The 20,569-nt window shown below is 45.3% G+C and overlaps 3 protein-coding genes across 4 annotated transcripts; all 3 read right to left on the bottom strand.

Annotated features, from left to right (window-relative positions):
- Window positions 1–350: 350 nt before the first annotated feature.
- LOC311495419 (uncharacterized protein) lies at window positions 351–7,625 on the bottom strand. Of its 2 annotated transcripts, none has more exons than XM_084554854.1 (11): window positions 7,552–7,625; window positions 6,872–7,011; window positions 3,643–3,697; window positions 3,138–3,555; window positions 2,309–2,403; window positions 2,129–2,230; window positions 1,950–2,025; window positions 1,471–1,562; window positions 1,229–1,347; window positions 1,048–1,147; window positions 351–562 (listed from the first exon to the last, which is right to left on the bottom strand). In XM_084554854.1, exons 2-11 carry the CDS (start codon window positions 7,000–7,002, stop codon window positions 491–493), a joined length of 1,260 nt encoding a protein of 419 aa, XP_084410980.1. In that variant the 5' UTR covers window positions 7,003–7,011; window positions 7,552–7,625; the 3' UTR covers window positions 351–490. The 2 variants fall into 2 exon arrangements, with proteins under 2 accessions (XP_084410980.1, XP_084410981.1); XM_084554855.1 differs by having other exon boundaries at window positions 2,309–2,400; window positions 7,552–7,624.
- Window positions 7,626–7,823: 198 nt separating this feature from the next.
- Window positions 7,824–13,117, bottom strand: sycp3 (synaptonemal complex protein 3). The gene is made up of 8 exons (XM_084554856.1): window positions 12,715–13,117; window positions 12,542–12,623; window positions 12,289–12,323; window positions 11,572–11,689; window positions 11,138–11,237; window positions 10,416–10,514; window positions 9,742–9,846; window positions 7,824–8,665 (listed from the first exon to the last, which is right to left on the bottom strand). The coding sequence occupies exons 1-8, from the start codon at window positions 12,839–12,841 to the stop codon at window positions 8,612–8,614; spliced, it is 720 nt and encodes a 239-aa protein (XP_084410982.1). The 5' UTR covers window positions 12,842–13,117; the 3' UTR covers window positions 7,824–8,611.
- Window positions 13,118–13,918: 801 nt separating this feature from the next.
- actr6 (actin related protein 6) lies at window positions 13,919–19,498 on the bottom strand. Its single transcript, XM_084554489.1, has 11 exons — window positions 19,331–19,498; window positions 17,814–17,931; window positions 17,661–17,729; window positions 17,458–17,581; window positions 16,975–17,110; window positions 16,827–16,883; window positions 15,720–15,818; window positions 15,435–15,513; window positions 15,119–15,290; window positions 14,734–14,872; window positions 13,919–14,405 (listed from the first exon to the last, which is right to left on the bottom strand). Exons 1-11 carry the CDS (start codon window positions 19,396–19,398, stop codon window positions 14,276–14,278), a joined length of 1,191 nt encoding a protein of 396 aa, XP_084410615.1. The 5' UTR covers window positions 19,399–19,498; the 3' UTR covers window positions 13,919–14,275.
- Window positions 19,499–20,569: the final 1,071 nt, after the last annotated feature.

A 20,569-nucleotide genomic window follows, 5' to 3' on the forward strand; every position in this document is an offset into this window, starting at 1 on the left:
TATTTTAGTTAAATATCAAATGTAGACTTTAATCCAGCCAAGTGACAAACACACTGAGAGGTAGGAACATAAATGTCCAGTGACAGAGTGTCTGAATGTGATCCACCAATCAGAGAGCAGCTGTTACCAGGTAACATGTCAGTGATCCTGTCGTCCTCCAGCTTCTCTACCTCGGACGGGACTATCCCAAAGGTGGAGACTACTTCAGGGACCGTCTGAGAGCAGCGTTCGGTCCAGGACCCGGAGCGGATCAAGGAGATGATCGTGTCCAGAGAGCTGGAGGCGCTCTACTACCTGAGGAAGTACAGAGCCATGAAGAAACGCTACTACGACCACGACTGAGACCAGGAACACGAACCATGAGAAGAAAGAACAGCTTTATTATTTATTCTGACCAGTTCCAGGCTCAGATTGTTCCTGTAGTCAGATCAACAGAGAACAAAACATTTCAATAAAAGAACAGAAATCTGTAAAAACGTCTCTGCTGTCGTCAGAGGGTCGGGGGGGCCACAGAGTCTCTGTCACTGAGGTTCACTCTGCAGATGGGACAGGTGGTGTTATCCTGGAGGAGGAAGAGGAAGAGGAGGAGGAGGAGGAAGGTCAGATCTCAGTATAAACACATTTACTGATCTGTAAAATCAATCTGACAGATAAACGATAGATAAATCACTCTGCAGTGAGTCAAGGCCTCATTCATACATCCTGACATTAAATCAGCAGCGCCATCATGTGGTCACAGCTGCTGTCTCTAATGGATCTCTACCTACCGCTGGATCAGAACCATCAACAGCTGCTGGTTGACTTGGAGACATGATCCAGATGTTGGAACAAGATGGAAAGACTCTCACATGTTAAGATCTGATTTATTTTAGAGACAAAGACTCAGATTAGACCTGAACCCTGAAGCTTCATCCTCAGAGGAACCAGGTCTCTGATGATTCATGTGATCATTTCTACTAGTGGATGAATGAATGAGTTAAACTCCTCTTCCTCAGATCAGCCCTGTTTAATGTTTGTTCTGAAGGGTCTAAGTTTAGTTGCCTTCACCTTCAGCCACCGGTCGATACACTGGACGTGGTAGTCATGGAAACAGGGCAGCATCCTCAGCCTGTCCCCATCAGCGTAGTCAGAGAAACAGATGTGACACCTGAGGTTAATGAACAAAAGACGAAGGTGGTGACAGGAGGCATTTCAAACGTGCGGTGTCAGATTCTGTCTGAGGACTCACTGCGTGTTCTCTGCGCCGCTCGCAGACCGGAACGTTTTGGTGGGAAACCTCTGGATGTCCCGCCGGCTCAGCTTCCTGGACACGACTGAGCCTTGACGCTCCTCAAACTCCAGCAGAGCCTGGAAGACGAGCAGGTGGGCTCAACAACACACAGACTCCAAACTGGAGATGCACCAAGCCACTGGAGGAGAGCGATGACTGATGAGTTCAGACTGAGAGGACTTCCTCCTCCTCTTCCTCACCTCGTAATCATTTCCCTGAAGGTCGTCTGAAAAGTCGGGCATGGCGTTCCTCCTCCTGCCCCGCCCACGTCGCCTGCGTTGACCATTCAGATCTGTAGAAAATAATAAAAACAATAATAACTTATTTAAATTACAAATAGATATTAGATGCACTCAGTGGCCACTTCATTGGGTACACTAGTGAAAACATTCAGAATCAGTTTCTACTAACAGAGATGTTGATTCAACTGTGTTTTATTTTGTAGTTCTATTGAACTGACACGTGTTCCTATTATTTTGACATAGCAGTCAGTGGGCTAGACTAAATAACAGAAACACTTTGGTGTTTAATCCAGTTTAACAGCTCCACATCCTCCATCCTCCACTGACGCTGGTTCTACATCAACTCAACATGATTTAGATCAGAATGACTTCACTAGTGTACCTAATGAAGTGGCCAGTGTCTGCATATTAGATGATGATGATGATGATGGTCGTACCTTCTTCCAGACCCACCAGAGGAGAAACAGCAGCCAGCACTTGAGACATCCAGCTGTGCTCCATGTAGGCGTAATACTGCAGACAGATGTTGAGACGTCAGTCAGACTGAAACATCTGTAAACCTCCGTGTTCATATCAGGTTTAGTCCAGTATGTGTGAGCGTGGTCGTCTTTCTCACCCTGTGTTGGCTCTGGTACTCCTGCTGATGATGATGATGATGATGATGAGGCTGATGAGGCTGATGATGAAGGTGTGTGCTGTCCTCTCGGTCAAACTGATTCTGAACAGACAAATGGAAACATGAACGGTGGAGCCGCTCTGTTCAGGTGAGGTGTCGGTGCAGGTGACAGCTTCTTACCTGGAGGCTCCGAGCCAGAGCCTCGTCTTCCTCCATCTGTAACGAGCGAACCACCACCTCCTCATCATCGCTGATGACGATCTGCTCTGCTGCTGCTGGAGGAAGAAACACATTCATTCTGGATTCTATGGACCTCATTGATCCATCACCACCTGCTGGCCACCAATCAGGTCGAGTCCTGACTTCCTCTGTCACTGTTACAAACAACAGCAGAGACCTCAGCTCTATTCACGGGGACTAGTTTTACCAAGAGATGTTTTATGATTTAGAAATTAAAATGTTTAATGTAACTCATTCACATAAATAAATAAACTCTGACTCTAGTTTACTGACTTTACCTCTGGTTCTGCTTCTACTCTTCTACATGTCAGAGATGATGTTCTACCTTTTATTGCTCCACTGACATCTGTAGATACAGATTCAGATTAATGATCAAATAAAACCTGATGTGATGAGACTCTGTTGATCCTGAACGACCTGTCACCTCCTTTACTGATGAACATGAATCCATCACTAAATAAACTCCATCACATCTGTGTCTGGAGGAACATGGATGATCAGTGGAGTGATTTATAAATGACAGACCTGGATGATTCACAGAGGAGTAAGATCACAGATAAACTCCATGATTAGCAGCAGTGTCGCTAACGTTAGTCGTCTTCTCTCCACCGTATAATTACAGGTCTCCAGTGTTATTCTACATACATGTTGTTTGTCTCACCTAGCAACAGTAACACAGGAAGTCTGGACACGACAACGGGTAGCAGCCAATCAGAGCTGAGACTCTTTATATACTGGTGAAATGTAAATACAGTGAGCGTCTCTGGACCTGTTGAGGCGTCTCCTTGTTCACCGTTCAGCCATCTCCTCTCCTCTGCAGTCAGGAAGGACAGTGAACCAGGGCTGGAAGCTGCTGCTGCTGCTGCTGCTGCTGCTGTAGATGATGATGATGAAGGTGATGAGGGCGACAGTGATGTGGTCTGCATATGCCTCGACCGGAGGACCGATGCAGGTGTGAGGCTGGAGGTGGATGATGAAGACGATGAAGAGGAGGAGGAGGAGGAGGAGGTAGAGGGTGCAGTGGACTGTGGTTTGTTCAACCAGCTGCCAAGAGGAAGAGTCCTCAGAGAGGAAGCAGGGAGGAAGCCGACGCTCTGCTCAGCCAACCTCCTGCGCTTGGATTTATGAGGAAAGCCTCGCTCAGTGTCCGTGTGGTGATCAGATCCTGGAGAACTCCTGACGGCCGCCTGAGGACAGACAACACAAATAAAATGTGGATTATGGTGAGAACACGTTGACCACAGCAGCAGCAGCAGCAGCAGCTCAGGACTTACCGGGCTGAAGTGTTCCTCTGTGATACGACGTCTCCTCCTCCTGTTGAGCTCTGGGCTACAACCAAGAATTAACACAGAACCAGCTGTTAGTTCAGCATCAGACAGAAAACAAGTACATTTAACGGTTCATATCAGATAATCATCATTAATACTCAATAACAGGACGCCTCCATTTTGCTTTTCAGGAACTTATGATGAGTCTTTAAACTAATGCGCTGTTTATACCCATTTGAAGAGCGTACGCAGACCCTAACGCCCCTAACGCCGTACGCAGACCCTAACGCCCCTAACGCCGTACGCTGACCCTAACGCCGTACGCTGACCCTAACGCCCCTAACGCCGTACGCTGACCCTAACGCCGTACGCTGACCCTAACGCCCCTAACGCCGTACGCTGACCCTAACGCCCCTAACGCCGTACGCTGACCCTAACGCCCCTAACGCCGTACGCTGACCCTAACGCCGTACGCTGACCCTAACGCCCCTAACGCCGTACGCTGACCCTAACGCCCCTAACGCCGTACGCTGACACTAACGCCGTATCCTGACCCTAACGCCGTACGCAGACCCTAACGCCGTACGCTGACCCTAACGCCCCTAACGCCGTACGCTGACCCTAACGCCCCTAGCGCCGTACGCTGACCCTAACGCCGTATCCTGACCCTAACGCCCCTAGCGCCGCACGCAGACCCTAACGCCCCTAGCGCCGTACGCTGACCCTAACACCGTATCCTGACCCTAACGCCCCTAGCGCCGTACGCTGACCCTAACGCCGTATCCTGACCCTAACGCCGTATCCTGACCCTAACGCCCCTAACGCCGTACGCAGACCCTAACGCCGTACGCAGACCCTAACGCCATACGCAGACCCTAACGCCATACGCTGACCCTAACGCCCCTAACGCCGTACGCTGACCCTAACGCCGTACGCTGACCCTAACGCCGTACGCTGACCCTAACGCCCCTAACGCCGTACGCTGACCCTAACGCCGTACGCTGACCCTAACGCCCCTAACGCCGTACGCTGACCCTAACGCCCCTAACGCCGTACGCTGACACTAACGCCGTATCCTGACCCTAACGCCGTACGCAGACCCTAACGCCGCACGCAGACCCTAACGCCCCTAGCACCGTACGCTGACCCTAACGCCCCTAGCGCCGTACGCTGACACTAACGCCGTATCCTGACCCTAACGCCGTACGCAGACCCTAACGCCGCACGCAGACCCTAACGCCCCTAGCGCCGTACGCTGACCCTAACGCCCCTAGCGCCGTACGCTGACCCTAACGCCGTATCCTGACCCTAACGCCCCTAGCGCCGCACGCAGACCCTAACGCCCCTAGCGCCGTACGCTGACCCTAACACCGTATCCTGACCCTAACGCCCCTAGCGCCGTACGCTGACCCTAACGCCGTATCCTGACCCTAACGCCGTATCCTGACCCTAACGCCCCTAACGCCGTACGCAGACCCTAACGCCGTACGCAGACCCTAACGCCATACGCAGACCCTAACGCCATACGCTGACCCTAACGCCGCACGCTGACCCTAACGCCGCACGCAGACCCTAACGCCCCTAACGCCGTACGCAGATCCTAACGCCATACGCTGACCCTAACGCCGCACGCAGACCCTAACGCCATACGCTGACCCTAACGCCGCACGCTGACCCTAGCGCCGTACGCAGACCCTAGCGCCATACGCAGACCCTAACGCCGCACGCTGACCCTAACGCCGTACACTGACCCTAACGCCGTACGCCGACCCTAACGCCGCATGCTGACCCTAACGCCGCACGCTGACCCTAGCGCCGTACGCAGACCCTAACGCCGCATGCTGACCCTAACGCCGTATGCTGACCCTAGCGCCGTACGCAGACCCTAACGCCGTACGCCGACCCTAACGCCATACGCTGACCCTAACGCCGTACGCTGACCCTAACGCCGTACGCCGACCCTAACGCTGCATGCTGACCCTAACGCCGTACGCTGACCCTAATGCCGTACGCAGACCCTAACGCCATACGCTGACCCTAACGCCATACGCTGACCCTAACGCCGTACGCCGACCCTAACGCTGCATGCTGACCCTAACGCCGTACGCTGACCCTAACGCCGTACGCAGACCCTAACGCCATACGCTGACCCTAACGCCATACGCTGACCCTAACGCCGCACGCTGACCCTAACGCCGTACACTGACCCTAGCGCCGTACGCAGACCCTAACGCCATACGCAGACCCTAACGCCGCACGCTGACCCTAACGCCGTACACTGACCCTAGCGCCGTACGCAGACCCTAACGCCATACGCTGACCCTAACGCCATACGCTGACCCTAACGCCGTACGCCGACCCTAACGCTGCATGCTGACCCTAACGCCGTACGCTGACGTGCACCTCCCCAGAAACATAGCTACGTGTAGCTGTGATTGGTCCACTTGGTAGTAGTGTATTTACGCTTCACTATTCCCAGCGGCTTCTCCATCTCCGCAACCTTCGAATAGATTGTTTTGGATCAATAAAGATGGAACACATCTGGCCACTACATCTGGCCATCAGCACAGAGGCTCATCAGCAGCCCTCTCGACTCACTCAGTGACATCACAGAGAAGGACTCCTCCCACCACCACCTGTTTGACCTCCTGTCCTCTGTGTGTGATACAGGTCTATACAAACTTGCATATTAACATTTATTATTAGCGATGTCTTGGTCGGTGTCGGGGCCGATCCAGGCTTTAAATGATCTGAGCTTTTGTAGTTTTATATTTTTTATTTTGCCATAAACCTAAACCACGTCCCTGTTGCATTAAAACCAAAGCAGAACCAGAACCCTGTGACGAACCGTGTCTGCCGTGTAAAACGAGTCAGACATGGTTAGTAAATAGTTGAATGTGTCTGGTGAGGTGGTAGCAGCAGATCATCATTTAACTACCAACTTGATTCAACAGCTTCACAAAAAAATCACTTAAGATCAGATCAGGACTTGAACCGACTGAAACTCTACATTAGATGATCAGGATCAGATCAGTGGCAAAAAAAACTTGATCAGGACATCTTTATTCATTAAGGTCTTGGTCTGTTTGTGGCTGAGTGTTGTAGAGTGTTTTAACTACGTTCTTTCTATTTCTGTCCAGATTAGATGGTGTCATTTAGAGACTTTGTCTTGTCTGTATTATTTGTAGAATTTATATTTAATGTGCACAGGCTGAATTAATGAGAGCTGTGGTACCTGGGGGTCTCGGGGACGATGACGGACAACTCATGGTGGACGTCTGTGGGGTCGAGGAGACAGCCTCGGTTCAGACCTCTGGGACTGTCCGGTTCGGAGGAGCAAGGGCTAGCGGCTAGCCTCTCATCCATGGCCTCCTTCTGCTCCAGTAAACACACAGAGGTGGAGTTAGCTTCTGATCCGCAGCTCCACGGTTCAGGTGAAAGTTCAGCAAAACCAAACTTACAGGGCAAATAAAAAAGTGTTCGGCATGTTTTCACCTGTTACTGTTAGGATTACTCTCAGTATAATCTGGCTGTATGGACAAGTATTTACAATAAACTAAAACATCTTTACTTTCAAGGTGAGAACTTATTTCTACACAGTAATGTCAATGAACTAAAACAGGATCTGACTAACTAGCTAACTAACTACAAAACTACGTATAACTATTTAACTGGCACCTAAAGTGTTCAAACTAACAAAGGGACGTGAAAGTAAATGGAGGATACTTCACCAACTAAAGTAAAACCTGTTTGTTTTTAAAAACCGGCTTCAGAAAACAAGCTCGTTCATTTGTTAGCTCGGTTATCTTAGAGGAGAAGCTGCTGTCAGACAAACACCAGGAAATATAGAAATCAGTTCTAGTTCACTGTTAGCGACAACAACAAGACTGTAACCGTGATATGAGACAACTTTACCTGAAGGCTGAGGTCCTTTCTCTGTCTGTTAGTGCAGATCAGCAGCGGAATACCCGCCGGACGAACACCCGGAAGTACGATTCACTAGGAGTCCGAGTACTTCCGGTGTCAGCCGAAAAGCACCGAGGAGTCAGAGAATGTCTAACAGCATGTAGACGGGCTCTGGAGGAGTCCACTGTTTACATTTGATGACTTAAAAGTTCAGTTTCGATTTAATTATTTAATTTACTTAATGAACTGATTTACAGTGGTAACAGTCAGCAGAAAAATACAAATAGAATAAACGTCTGAGCTGCACAAACATATGTTTTAATATAATGTGTAATGTTGAGACTCTTTAGAGGCCGTTCTTTGCCAGAACAACAAAAAGTAAAAAAGAAAAGTGGAAAAGCTCTCCATCCTCAGGAGGAACTTATGAATTTGATAATGAGTCTTCATTTATCACTGTTCACTGTGAACGTATCCTACTTAACCTACAACAGAACATCTGGCAGGAAGTCTTCACTAAAACAGCTGCCATTAATATTAACTTCATGTGACCTCATCCTACAACATGAAGAGACACTTCAGCTGATTATCTGTTGGACAAACAACGTCAGACTGTAAAGACTTTATATTTAACTTTAGGAGACTGTGTCAGAAATGTTTTACCAAATGATTAACTGAGAATATACTATTAATGTGTAACCATATGACCCATAAATATATCATTAACAGTAATAACAATGCAGCAGTAATACAGAATGAATAGAAGCTATAGGTCCGTACTGTAACAACACAATAAACATTACGATCAGGTGTAAACCAGCATCCAATCAGAGACATTAACATGAAGCCCAGCGATCAGCGTCTCCTTCTAACATAAAATAAATCTCAACTAATAATATTTTCATTCAACCAATAAAAATGAGCTGAAATGAACAAAGCAGAACACAAGAACTCACTGTAAACGTGACACTTGTAAATGAAGTGAACAGGAAGTACGGTGTGTAACCATGACAACCCTGCAGCTACAGCATCCACACACCAGCCTCCTCGGCGTTACCATGGTGACGGCAGGTTAGAACAGCATGGACTGGAGGGACTTGCGGACCGTGGCCATCTCCTGCTGTTGCTGTGGAAACACACCAATGACATGACAGGATGTGACATCACAAACCTCTGACATCATGTCCTGATGCAACCAGACCCAGGGCTGTAGTACTCGAGTCCGGTCTTGGACTTGTCTTGGACTCGACAAAGGTGGTCTTGACTACAGCCCTGACCAGACCACACTGAGCTGACGTTTAGTTTTAACAGTTTATGTTTGTTGTGTTGTTAGTTATTACTTTTACACCTTTTACAACAGCTAACGGTTATTATTTAACACTTCTTTAGATCCTCATCATTACTCTGCAGTGAAATGTTTGTTATATATCAATTCTTCAGTGGAACAACCAAACCAAACCAAACATCCAGTTAGACCATGAAGAACTACACCAATCAGCCACAACATTAAAACCACCTGCCTAACATCATCTAGGCCTCCCTGAGCCACTAAAACTACTTGGACTAGTTCGGCTTGGACACAGGAGCTCTGAGGTGTCCTGTGAAGTCTTTAGGTCCAGAGGGCTTCAGGTGAGTTTTCAGGTGAACTGGGCTTGTTTGATCAAACTGGGATCTGTTGTGACTTTGAAGAATGGGTCAATGTTCTTGGCTCTGTGAGTGCTGTTGAGGTTGTGCTTGGTCTGTAACCATGTTTAGGTGGGTGGGTTAATGTTGTGGCTGATCAATGAGTCTTAGTTGCTCAGTAGTGTCCACCAGAGACCATGAACAGTGAGAAAATAAATATTATATAGGTAATGTCATTTGAGGATATGTCACTTGTTAACAAACTACATGACTGATAAGTAAATGTAGTTGTTGCTATGACGTTCATACGTTCATTTAGGTGTAGGCCATGTGTTGCAGCTCTCTGGTCGTGTGAGTGTAGAAAGAACCAATGCTAACCTCACGGACTGAGGAGTGTCTCTGACGAAGACAGACAAGAAAAAGGGAGAGAGTTGGGGACATGATGCAGCAGCTGGTCCAGAATCGAACCAGTGATCTGCTGCTCGGGGCACGTGTTCCTGTTTGATCTGGACACTAGACACTCAGGTGTCACCCTGAACAGATATGAGGAAAACGTTAAATTTAAAAGACTGAACTCACCGTGTCCATGAGGATCTTCTTCTGCAGGGTGGCCATCTCCTTCCTCAGCTCTTGCTGCGCCCCCTGCAGGAAGGACTCGTGGCTCTTCTCCATGTCCTCCATGTTCTAGAAGACACACAGCGAGGACTTTAGTTTGACTTAAACACTCCCAGTACACGCTGCATGTAATTACACCAATTGACATAATAATATGTAATATGTGGAATGTGTCATGTCGCTTGAAAACACCTGAACACAAAAGGCAGGATGAAAAGCATCAGAGAGAGAGAAGAGACAGAACTAGTCCAGATACTCTGTCTTTCTTTAACATCTTTGGAGACACTGCTGAGCTGTTTACAGCAGAGAAGGAAACATCTCTAATAATCATTATGATAATCAACATGACCACATCAATAATTAACCACATGATCAATCACACACAGCCTCCTCATATTCAATCACTTCCTGAGTTGATTCTAGTTTACATTCCAGACTCTTTTAAAAGGCTCTCATTACTAATGAACAGACATCACTGATTCATGTGATCATTTCTACTAGTGGTTGAATGAATGAGTTAAACTCCTCTTCCTCAGATCAGCCCTGTTGAGTAGGTGCTCTTTAATGTGACCCAGGACGTTTCTCAGCAGGTGAACCTCTTTATGAGTTTGTGCTCAGTCAGGTATTTAAAGTCTCACCTTGACAAACTGCTCGTACAACTCTCTGACAGTTTTCAGCTTCTGGTTCTGCACGACTCGGGCCTGCTGCAGGATTTTTTGTTGCTGCCGGAACAGATTCTGTGGACAGAAAGGTGTAACACTGACGAGTTCTACGCTGCAGAATCTACCACTTTACTTTAAGTTATACTATTAAATGTACTCATTGTAAAAACAGAAAGCTACATGTCTACATAATGAGTGCTGAGACACAATAAACCCACAGATGTCTTTTCTTCCTCTGTATGCGTACAGAATATTTGTAAGTGGGCAAAGGTAAAACTGAGACTTGCTGAAAAAGCTCGAGCAGACGTTGGTGTTTCAGCAGGATCTACTGTACATGAAACACCTGGATTGAATTCTTCGGACAAAAACAGACACAAGGTGACGGATACCTCAAAGGTTTGTGTATGATTTGAATGGTCACTGCACAATGCTGCACCTTATTAATACAGAATGAGAAAACATCCACTGTACATGCAGCAGTGGACTCACAATTCACACAGTTAACGTTAACAAAGATGGCTTTTCATTCTGTGTTTGTTTTTTACTGAATACTTCAAACCTGCACACCAAAAATGAATTTCAAGTCTGTCACCATGTTAAACGGGAGCTTAACCACCAAAATACAGATCAGAGTACAGTGTGTTCGGGGTTTAAACGTCAGTGTGTTCTGACAGACACTGTTATAGCAACAAACTGACATTGAGCTTCTCCTCCTGCTCCTCAGCTCGCTGGGCTTCAGTCTCCCACTGCTGAAGTGCAGAGGACACCTGCTGAGAGTACTGCTGCGTCATCTTCTGCCTGCACACAAACACACACTGTTCTAGTCAGCAGTCTTTGAACGTGTTCTCAGTGATCACAGGTAACCAGCAGAACATACTCTCTTCACACCTGCCATTTTAAATGCGTCTTGAGATCTGATCTCAGTTTGTGTGTCTGTAAATCAGCAGCGCCATCATGTGGTCAGTAGAATATTGTAGCAGCTGCTGTCTCTAATGGATCTCTACCTACCGCTGGATCAGAACCATCAACAGCTGCTGTCTCTAATGGATCTCTACCTACCGCTGGATCAGAACCATCAACTCCTTTGATTCTCCAACAGACATCAGCAGTTTGATCTGAGAGCAGGACAAACCTCTGGCCATGATAGTTGTTCCACAGCTGCTCCAGTTTGTGTTGGCTTCCCTTCATGTAGTTCTTCGTCAGACACTCCAGACGTTTCTTCTTGGCCTGCATCACCTTGCTGATATCCGCTGGAAGCAAACGAGACGCAGTGTTAAGTTTGTTTCTCTGATCAATACTGAGGTGTGTGAAATTATGTTACCTGATCACTGGGTATGAAAATGTGATCAGATGTATTGTACTGATGCTGAGCAGTCTTACAGGAAGTGAACACAAGGAGAGAACTACAAATCCAATTATGTAATGAAATGGTTCTGAATGAGACCACAGAGTGAAGCTCAACAACTCTGGGAACTCCTTCAAGACTGTTGGAAAACCATTCCAAGTGATGACCTCATGAAGCTGTTTGAAAAGAATCTAAAATATGTTCACTACTACATGCAGTCCTTCATAGTTTTGAAGTCTTCAGTATTAATCTACAATGTAGAAAATAAGAAAAATAAAGAAAAACCATGACCCATGAATTAGTTCTCTGCATCTGACCCATCAAAGTGAGCACACTGGGAGCAGTGGGCAGGCGTACAAGGCACCTGTGAAGCACTTTAGGAGGTTTTAGGTGTTTGCTCGTGGACATAGAGGGGACTGAACCAGTAACCCACCAGTTCATAGCTCCCTTGGTCAGTAATCAATATTCATTTAGTCAGTGCATATTAAATAAACGGCTGTTTACCTCCAAACTTCTCCAGCATAGACTGCACCTCATTTCTGTAAAATAAAAACAGAATATTTACTAAAGTGGCCAAAAAATACTGTAAGTCATTGATCAGTCATAATAGAATATTTATTTAGTCTTTTAAAGGCTCCTATCCTCTTAAACATACAAACACAGGGATATTCTTTAGTTTAGGGCTGTTGGTTTGAGACATTTTCCACTATTTTTGACTTTTTATGGAAAAATCTACTGATTATGAAATAAGGAGTACCCCACAGCACAGGCAGCCCCCTGCTCGTCAAAGTCAGCAGCAGGTCTCTTCTTTGCCATCTTGTCCACTATTGGAGTTTCATCTTGGGACAACAACAGCCAACAAAACTCAAAGTTAATACCTCCAGAGCAGCTCCTGTGCTAGCTAGCTTAGCCTGAGGTTAGCTAACCTACCTTCTCTGACGTCGTCCTCTGAGCCACTCAACTCTTTCTTTCCCTCTTCTTGGATAAAATCATAAACCTTTTTATCTGGTTTTTCCTCTGGGTGTTTTTTCTTCATCTGTTTTCTGACCGTTGCCATTCTTTACAGGGTACAGATTATGTTAGCTAGACAAGGAACTATGCTAACGAGAGCTAACGTTCGGCTAATGCTAATATGAGCTTTTCAGTTAGCTTTTAGTTCACCTCAAAGAAATACACACACTCTAATCTTAATCAACTCTTAGAATCAAACGAACCTGTATTGTGGCTTCTGGCTTCAAGTAATGAGTGAATAAACACAAAGAGCAACAGCCTGAAGGAAGCTAACGTAGCTAACTTATAAACGGCTGGATTCCCGCCACTTCCAGGCCGAGTTTAAAAACACGTTAACATTTTAATATTACATTTTATTCGCTGTTTAATCGTCTTCATCATATTTTTTTTTCACACTTTCCATAATCATACCTTCTTAATAATTGTATAAAATAACAAAATAAGGCCGGATATTATTATTACACTATAATTATAAATGCACTTAATGGCCACTTCATTAGGTACATGAGTGAAAACACTGAGAATCAGTTTCTAATAACAGATAGAGATGTTTATTCAACTGTGTTTCCATTTCGTAGTTCTACTGAACTGACTAGTGTTCCTAATATTTTGTCATAGTGTTCAGTGGCCTCGATTAAATAACAGAAACACATTCTAGAGTTGAATTTAATCCAGTTTAACTCCATCCTCCTCCTGAATGATCTTCAGGTGAATCACCACCTTCTGTTTCTACATCAACTCAAAATTATTAGAATAGAATATTTTCACTAGTGTACCTAATAATATGGACAGGGAATGTATAATTAACCCCTTGACGCCTGAATTGATTTTTCATTATATAAATTAATTATTTGTGTATTTGCTTACCACTCCGACCGGTCCTACGAGGAACTAGTGCTTGCAAAAGGTTCATAGGAATTTTTTGAATGTGCACAAACCGATTGGAGCATTACATGTGTTATTTCGGCTGCAGTCTGAGCAGAAACAGTGCCCCGCTAATTTACAACAAGGGGTTAATATAATCAGTAAGGACTAAACTAGGTGCAGGTATCAGGGACCAGTTACCACACAGACACAAAGAAAATGGAACTACTTTTAACGTTTTATTTATTTTTATTATTATTGCTTGACCTTTAAAAAAATAATAAAAATAATGAAAAAATAAAATACAAAGAAGTTAAATTTTATTACTGTTATGTCATAAAACAAAACAAAGAACAGATTTGATGTGCAGAGCTGCAGCAGAACTGAACAACCAGCGTCAGTTTGAATGTGGCCTGTCGGTATGTTGTTGCTTTAAACCAAAGTTAAGAGACACTAAACATAAAAAGCAATGACAGGAGACAAATCTTTATTAGATATTAGTTCAGGACTGAGCACACCCACATGATAGTCTGGTTGGATCTGAGCACCGTTCCAATGAGGTAACACCATCAGAGCTAACACCATGTCCATGATGAAGAGGTCTGTTTCATTTCAGTCAGATATCAAACTTTTCTTCACAGATGCAGTGTCCATTCTCTTCATAGTCCTCCCGGGTCACCACCATCTCATCATAGTCTGGGTTGTGAGCCAGCAGCTTTCCTCCTTCCCACGAATAAGTTACTGGACTGAAAGACAACAACAGTTAATATCAGTTTAATCAGAGCTGGAGAAAAAAGATAAACTGTTTATTTATGAACTGGGAAATTCAGTAAATAAGTTCAACGCCTGAACAGGGACTTTAACCCTGGACCCTCAGATTAAAAGTCTGATGCTCTCTGTGATTCTCCTCGTGGCCGTTTCTAATCATCAGTGTCTCTTATTTTTCTGGCATCGACTACAAATGTTGAGACTTGTAGTTTGAAAGCTGCTGAGGTCGGTGTGTGCCGTCCTGTAGACGTGTCCAGGTCAGCTCACGTAGATCAATCAGAGTGAGAGCGCTCTGTGGTCTCTTACTTTGGAGGCAGAAGGACGGACACAGGCAGATGTGCGGGGACAAGCGACCTCAGCTCTGCCTCCAGTCGCTCTCTGAAGCCTGGAAACAGCGTGTTGCCTCCAGTCAGGACGATGTTCTGGTAGAAGTGAGGCTGCATCTCTGAGAGGAAACCACAGTTAATGTCAAGAGATGAGTCAAAGCATTTAACAGTGTATAAAACATATAAACACACAGTCAACACAAAAACAAAGACAACAAAGAGGCTAAAAAAAGGCTAAATTAAAAGTACCAGGTTAAAACAACAATAAAAACGCGTTTTAAGAAGGAGTTTAAGAACAGGCAGCGTCTGGTACAGCCTAACATGCAGAGCTGAGAAAGAGACGACCAGATCTAGTCTGCTCTGACCTTCTGGCAGAGACTGGATGGAGTGGACGATGGACTCCGGGATGCCCATCTCCTGGATGCCGATGTCTGACGGGTGGAAGAGCATCTCAGGAACAGCGAAGCGCTCGTTGACCAACCTCAGGATCTGCTCTCCCGTCTTGTACTTTCCATTGAAGACCATCTCCTCTCGTGGCTGGGGGGCAGACGGAGCAGGGAAATGAACGAGTCTGATTTTACTTTAGTTCATCTGCTTCTTGTTTTGGTTTGTGATGCTGAATATCCACCTCTCTCACGTCTAGTTTCTCTTTTCACTGGAAGCACGTTAACGTCGTCTCACCTTGCAGAAGCCTTTTTTGATGGCGCTGAAATCTGGAAGAACATAATCCCTCATCACAGCGTTCTCCTCGCCCTTCATCCTGACAACACATCACACAGAGCAGGAGTCAGGACTCAGCTTTAACCGACTGCTGCTTAGACAACGTGTGTTTAAAGCTTAGAAGGATTCATTGTGCAGCAGGATAATCTCAGAGGAGACCAGGGAGAGCATAGAGTCTTCATCTCACTGACGATGCAGAGAATGAAATAAAATCCTCATGAGTGAAGAGACTGGTGAGCAGCTTACTGTGCGATCTCCATGTCTTTGTAAAACTGCTGTGAGACGTAGCAGACGTCTTCCTTCACCTGGTTGATGACATGAGTTTCATCCATGACGTGTAACTGGCTGCAAAACAGAAAGAGGAAGAGACAGAGAGAGAGAGAGACGGTGGTGATTTAGTTTGAGTTTATTTGACCCAGGCTTTTTAATAAACACAGAATCAGTTAAAGTCTGGTGTTTTAAGACGGCAGAGAATTTAATTTAATAGCAACAATAATTATTTTATGTTACGGTACATGAATGAATCAGAACACTGAGGAAACACAAAGGCTGTCGTACAGATCTTTAAATTAACTCAACGGATCAGAAATGTTCAACAATGAAAGAAACAACCAGACAGAGACCAAGTCTTAATCACAGGGACCAGTTTAACCTCTGACGTCCAGTAATGTGTAATAACGTCAGAGGTCGTCTGTGAATCATCCAGGTCTGTCATTTATAAATCACTCCACTGATCACCAACCATGTTCCTCCAGACACAGAGGTCCTGATGTGAAACTGATCCAGAGAGAATCAGCGTCTCAGTGGTTCATGGATGTTTTCTGTTCTTCTTCTAATGATGAAGGCTGAGTTATAAACCAGAGTCTGGACAGATGTTTGTCTCTGTAGCATTCAGACCCATTCACAGAATAAAAAGCTCTGAACCATCAGAAGAATGAAACCATGAAGGAAGAGGACGACATGTGATGTGATGGAGTTTATTCAGTGATGGATTCATGTGTTCATCAGTAAAGGAGGTGACAGGTCGTTCAGGATCAACAGAGTCTCATCACATCAGGTTTTATTTGATCATTAATCTGAATCTGTATCTACAGATGTCAGTGGAGCAATAAAAGGTAGAACATCATCTCTGACATGTAGAAGAGTAGAAGCAGAACCAGAGGTAAAGTCAGTAAACTAGAGTCAGAGTTTATTTATTTATGAGGCGTCTCCAGGTTAAACTGGTCCCGTGTGAATCGTGTTTTCCTGTGATTTAAGTTAAACCCTGTGGTGGAATCACAGGAGAGTCACGTCTGAATCTGGACGTCCTGACTTCAGCTCTACCTCAAAGAGACACCAGAGAGGAGGACTTACCGATAGGAGATGATCTCCTTCAGGTGATTGGTCAACAGCTTCCCTCCTACATTGATCCTGAAAGACAAAATGAACCAACAGGTCATGAGCGTTTCATCACCGTCGCTGCTGCTGCTGCTGCTGCTGCTGCAGGTCGTCCTCCTCTGACCTGCGGACGCCCTCCTTCAGTTTCTTGCTGCGGCAGTAGGGGGCGATGTGGGTGAAGGAGAATCCGGTGTCGACCACTAAGCAGCAGAGCTCCGAGGGTTTGGAGTGGAAGTAGTGATGAGCGCTGAGAGAGCCGGCTGCAAGAACACACAGCAAAGAGCTCAGAGTCAACCTGAGCGTCTGAGCCCTGTCCTGTCATTACTCATCAGTCACTTCTTCTTCTTCTGTTCCATGTTACAGTGAAGACTCTATGCTCCAGATAGAAGTAATATGAGAGGTAGATTTACTTATTCACTCTGTAGCAGCTCTCTTTTCAGCACTGGATTTAGTACAACATGATCCGCTATTATTATGAAAACAGGAGGAAGTTATAACAGGATAACTTTTCAATCTTTGCTGCTCACTAACGTGTAGCTACGTAATCCCTGAACGCTGAATTCATGTGTTCCGCTCTCTGCTCATATCTGAATGTAAACAGACTCACCGTTGGTCCTGAGGGCCGACTGGAACTGGTACTCCTCAAACAGGATCTCGTTCATGGACTCCTGGATGGAGGTGAAGTTGAAGTAGGGCTCTGTGATGATGACGCTGGTGTCTGCAAACTCAACCTGGACAGAGAGGACACGGTCAGCCAGCAGCACAGGACGAGGGTGATGAGGTGAGAAACACGAAGCTCATCAAACAAACCTTAAACATCTCCTTCCCAAACAGATGATCCCACACTTTCCTCTGGACGTCCCAGTTGACCAGATAACCCTGCAGGGACACAAGCAGAGAGAGAACATGAGGAAGACGCCGTGGTTTGATGTGAAGCTGCTTCATGTGGCGACGCTCTCTTACCTTCTGGAAGGGGAGGATGTAGAAGAGACCTGAAGGATCTTTGATCTCATCCAGCTGATTGGCAGTGAAGGTTTTTAGTCTGGACGTCTTGGAGCGAAACTGACAGTTGGGGATGACGCTGAGACAGAAAGGTCTCTCATCAACTCACTGATTCATCAGTTTCATTAATGGTTCAGTTTGTAAACATGAAACTCTCCTAATGATCAGGTGACTGTCACGTACAGTTTCATTTTTTGGTTTGTACAGTGAAACAGACATACTGATATAAGATAAAGAATATTTACATCCAATTAAACACAATAAGACAAATAGTATCAGGACCCCAGGGACAGGTTACAGAGACCATGTACAGCAGTAACGCTGTTTGATCTGTGACCTCTATAATCAGAAATGTCCAAAACATCCTCCAGCTCCAGATTTCTGCCTTGTGACATCCAGGAGCCCCAAGGATTTTAGGGGCCGCTACGTTCCCATTTTAAGGCGCGACTGGCTCTGACAAACACCTGTCCCCTTTAAGGGACGACTGTCTCCCAGGAAGGGGACAGTCGTTTGTTTTTAGTCAAACTCTGTGGAGATACTAGAGACTTTGAGCTCTGATTGGAGACGACAAGAAGATTGATTCTGGTTTCTACTATCAGGAAGCAGTAGGGCTGGGTCTGTAAGAATCTTAATGGATATTAAATAAAATGTATTTGGGGAGAAAATGACTGTTTTCATTCTTTCTATCAGCTGTTGGAATTTAAAGGATGAAATAGGTCAGACTGTTTTCATTTCTTTTGTTGCTGGAAATTATTTTTGTGGCTTCATTTTATTTTCAAACCTGGTGGTCTGTTCACAACTGACTAATATTTTTTGCATTTTTTAATTTACATAGAGTATTAGTTCTTTATTCCAGGGGAAAGCAGGACTATGTTAGTTCTAACCCTGTTACTAATGTGTAGCTGTTCTACTTCAGATTTTCTGAAGCGGTTTCAGACAGACCGTGATCAGCTGCAGAGTTCAGCTCTAGCAGCTCAGACATGAAACAGGTGAATAAACGAGTTCATATACAAATCAGATCAAATATGACAAGAGAAATAGAAATAACTATTTAGTGGCATATAGATATTAAAACTAATTCAAGTGCAAAATATAGACTAAGAGAACTACAATAATACAACAAAGCACCATTCACAAACATGTCAATAAAAACTATTAAACTATAATTAACATTTGTATTAGTGTATTCCCTCAACGCCGAATTTCAGTAGGACCTCTAAGTCTTTATTTTTAGTTATAAAATATCTTGTATCAGAGTTTATTCTTTTTTTTATTGACGTAAAAGCTTTAAACCGATTGTTTTAGAATGAAGTCTGGTGCTAAGGTTTTGGTTCCATAGAAATGAACAGTGCTGTGGCAGAGTTTTAATACTTCATGTTCTACATATTACAAAGTATAACAGCGGCTAATAATTAGCTTTGTTTATGTTATTATATTAGCAGTACCGTTAGCTAGCATGCTAACAGCGCTCGTCGTACCTGACTTTCTCTTGGCTGTATCCTATTTTCGCCGTGTAGGCTCCGTTATCCAGGACTAAAGTCGCCATTTGCGAAATTCCTCAAATAAAATTCGTAAATTCAAATTTATTTAACAGTAAATGAAACAGACGACATCATTCCACTTAGAGACGCACAAGAATCCGGCATGAAGGCTCGAACAACTGGTCCAGCCAATCAGAGTCTGCGTTTCTTTCAAGTTTCCGGTATGTGGACAGCCAATCAGAGGCTATGGTCCTTTCACCTCATGGCGGTTGTTGACTCTTGTAGCCAATCACACACGAGATTCAGGGCCTCTTAGAAAAAGATTTCGGGTGGAAACACGATCTCGTTTTGTTCCGTTTCTCTATGAAATCTGTGGATTTGAAAGAGAAAATATGTTCTTAATTATGAATATTTAAATGTGACACTAATTTATTTAAATCGTTTAACAATGAGGTCATATCATCAATGGAGCACGACAAAAAGAAAAGTGAAAAATATCTGAATTTCAGTTTAAAATGGGAAAATTTAGGGCGGCACAGTGGAGAGGTGGCCATCACTGATGCCTCCCAGCCTGAAGGTTCTGGGTTCTAATCCAGGCCGACTGGTTCCTTTCTGTGTGTAGTCTGCATGTTCTCCCTGTGTCTGCGTGGGTTCTCTCCAGGTTCTCCAGCTTCCTCCCACCGTCCAAAGACATGCTGGTTAGGTTCATTGGTGATTCTGTCTCTCTGTGTTAGCCCTGGGATAGACTGGAGACCTGTCCAGGGTGGACCCCCCTCTAGACCAATGACAGCTGGGATAGACTGGAGACCTGTCCAGGGTGGACCCCCCCTCTAGACCAATGACAGCTGTGATAGACTGGAGACCTGTCCAGGGTGGACCCCCCCTCTAGACCAATGACAGCTGGGATAGACTGGAGACCTGTCCAGGGTGGACCCCCCCTCTAGACCAATGACAGCTGGGATAGACTGGAGACCTGTCCAGGGTGGACCCCCCCTCTAGACCAGTGACAGCTGGGATAGACTGGAGACCTGTCCAGGGTGGACCCCCCCTCTAGACCAGTGACAGCTGGGATAGACTGGAGACCTGTCCAGGGTGGACCCCCCCTCTAGACCGATGACAGCTGGGATAGGCTCCAGCCCCCATGACCCTTCACAGGACAAGAGGTTACACAAGATGAATGAATGAATGAATGAATAGGAGAATGTACTTAAACATTGTGCTTCAGTAAATTTCCAA

The sequence above is a fragment of the Chelon labrosus genome, assembly GCF_963514085.1.
Source record: "Chelon labrosus genome assembly, chromosome: 11".
NCBI lineage: Eukaryota > Metazoa > Chordata > Actinopteri > Mugiliformes > Mugilidae > Chelon > Chelon labrosus.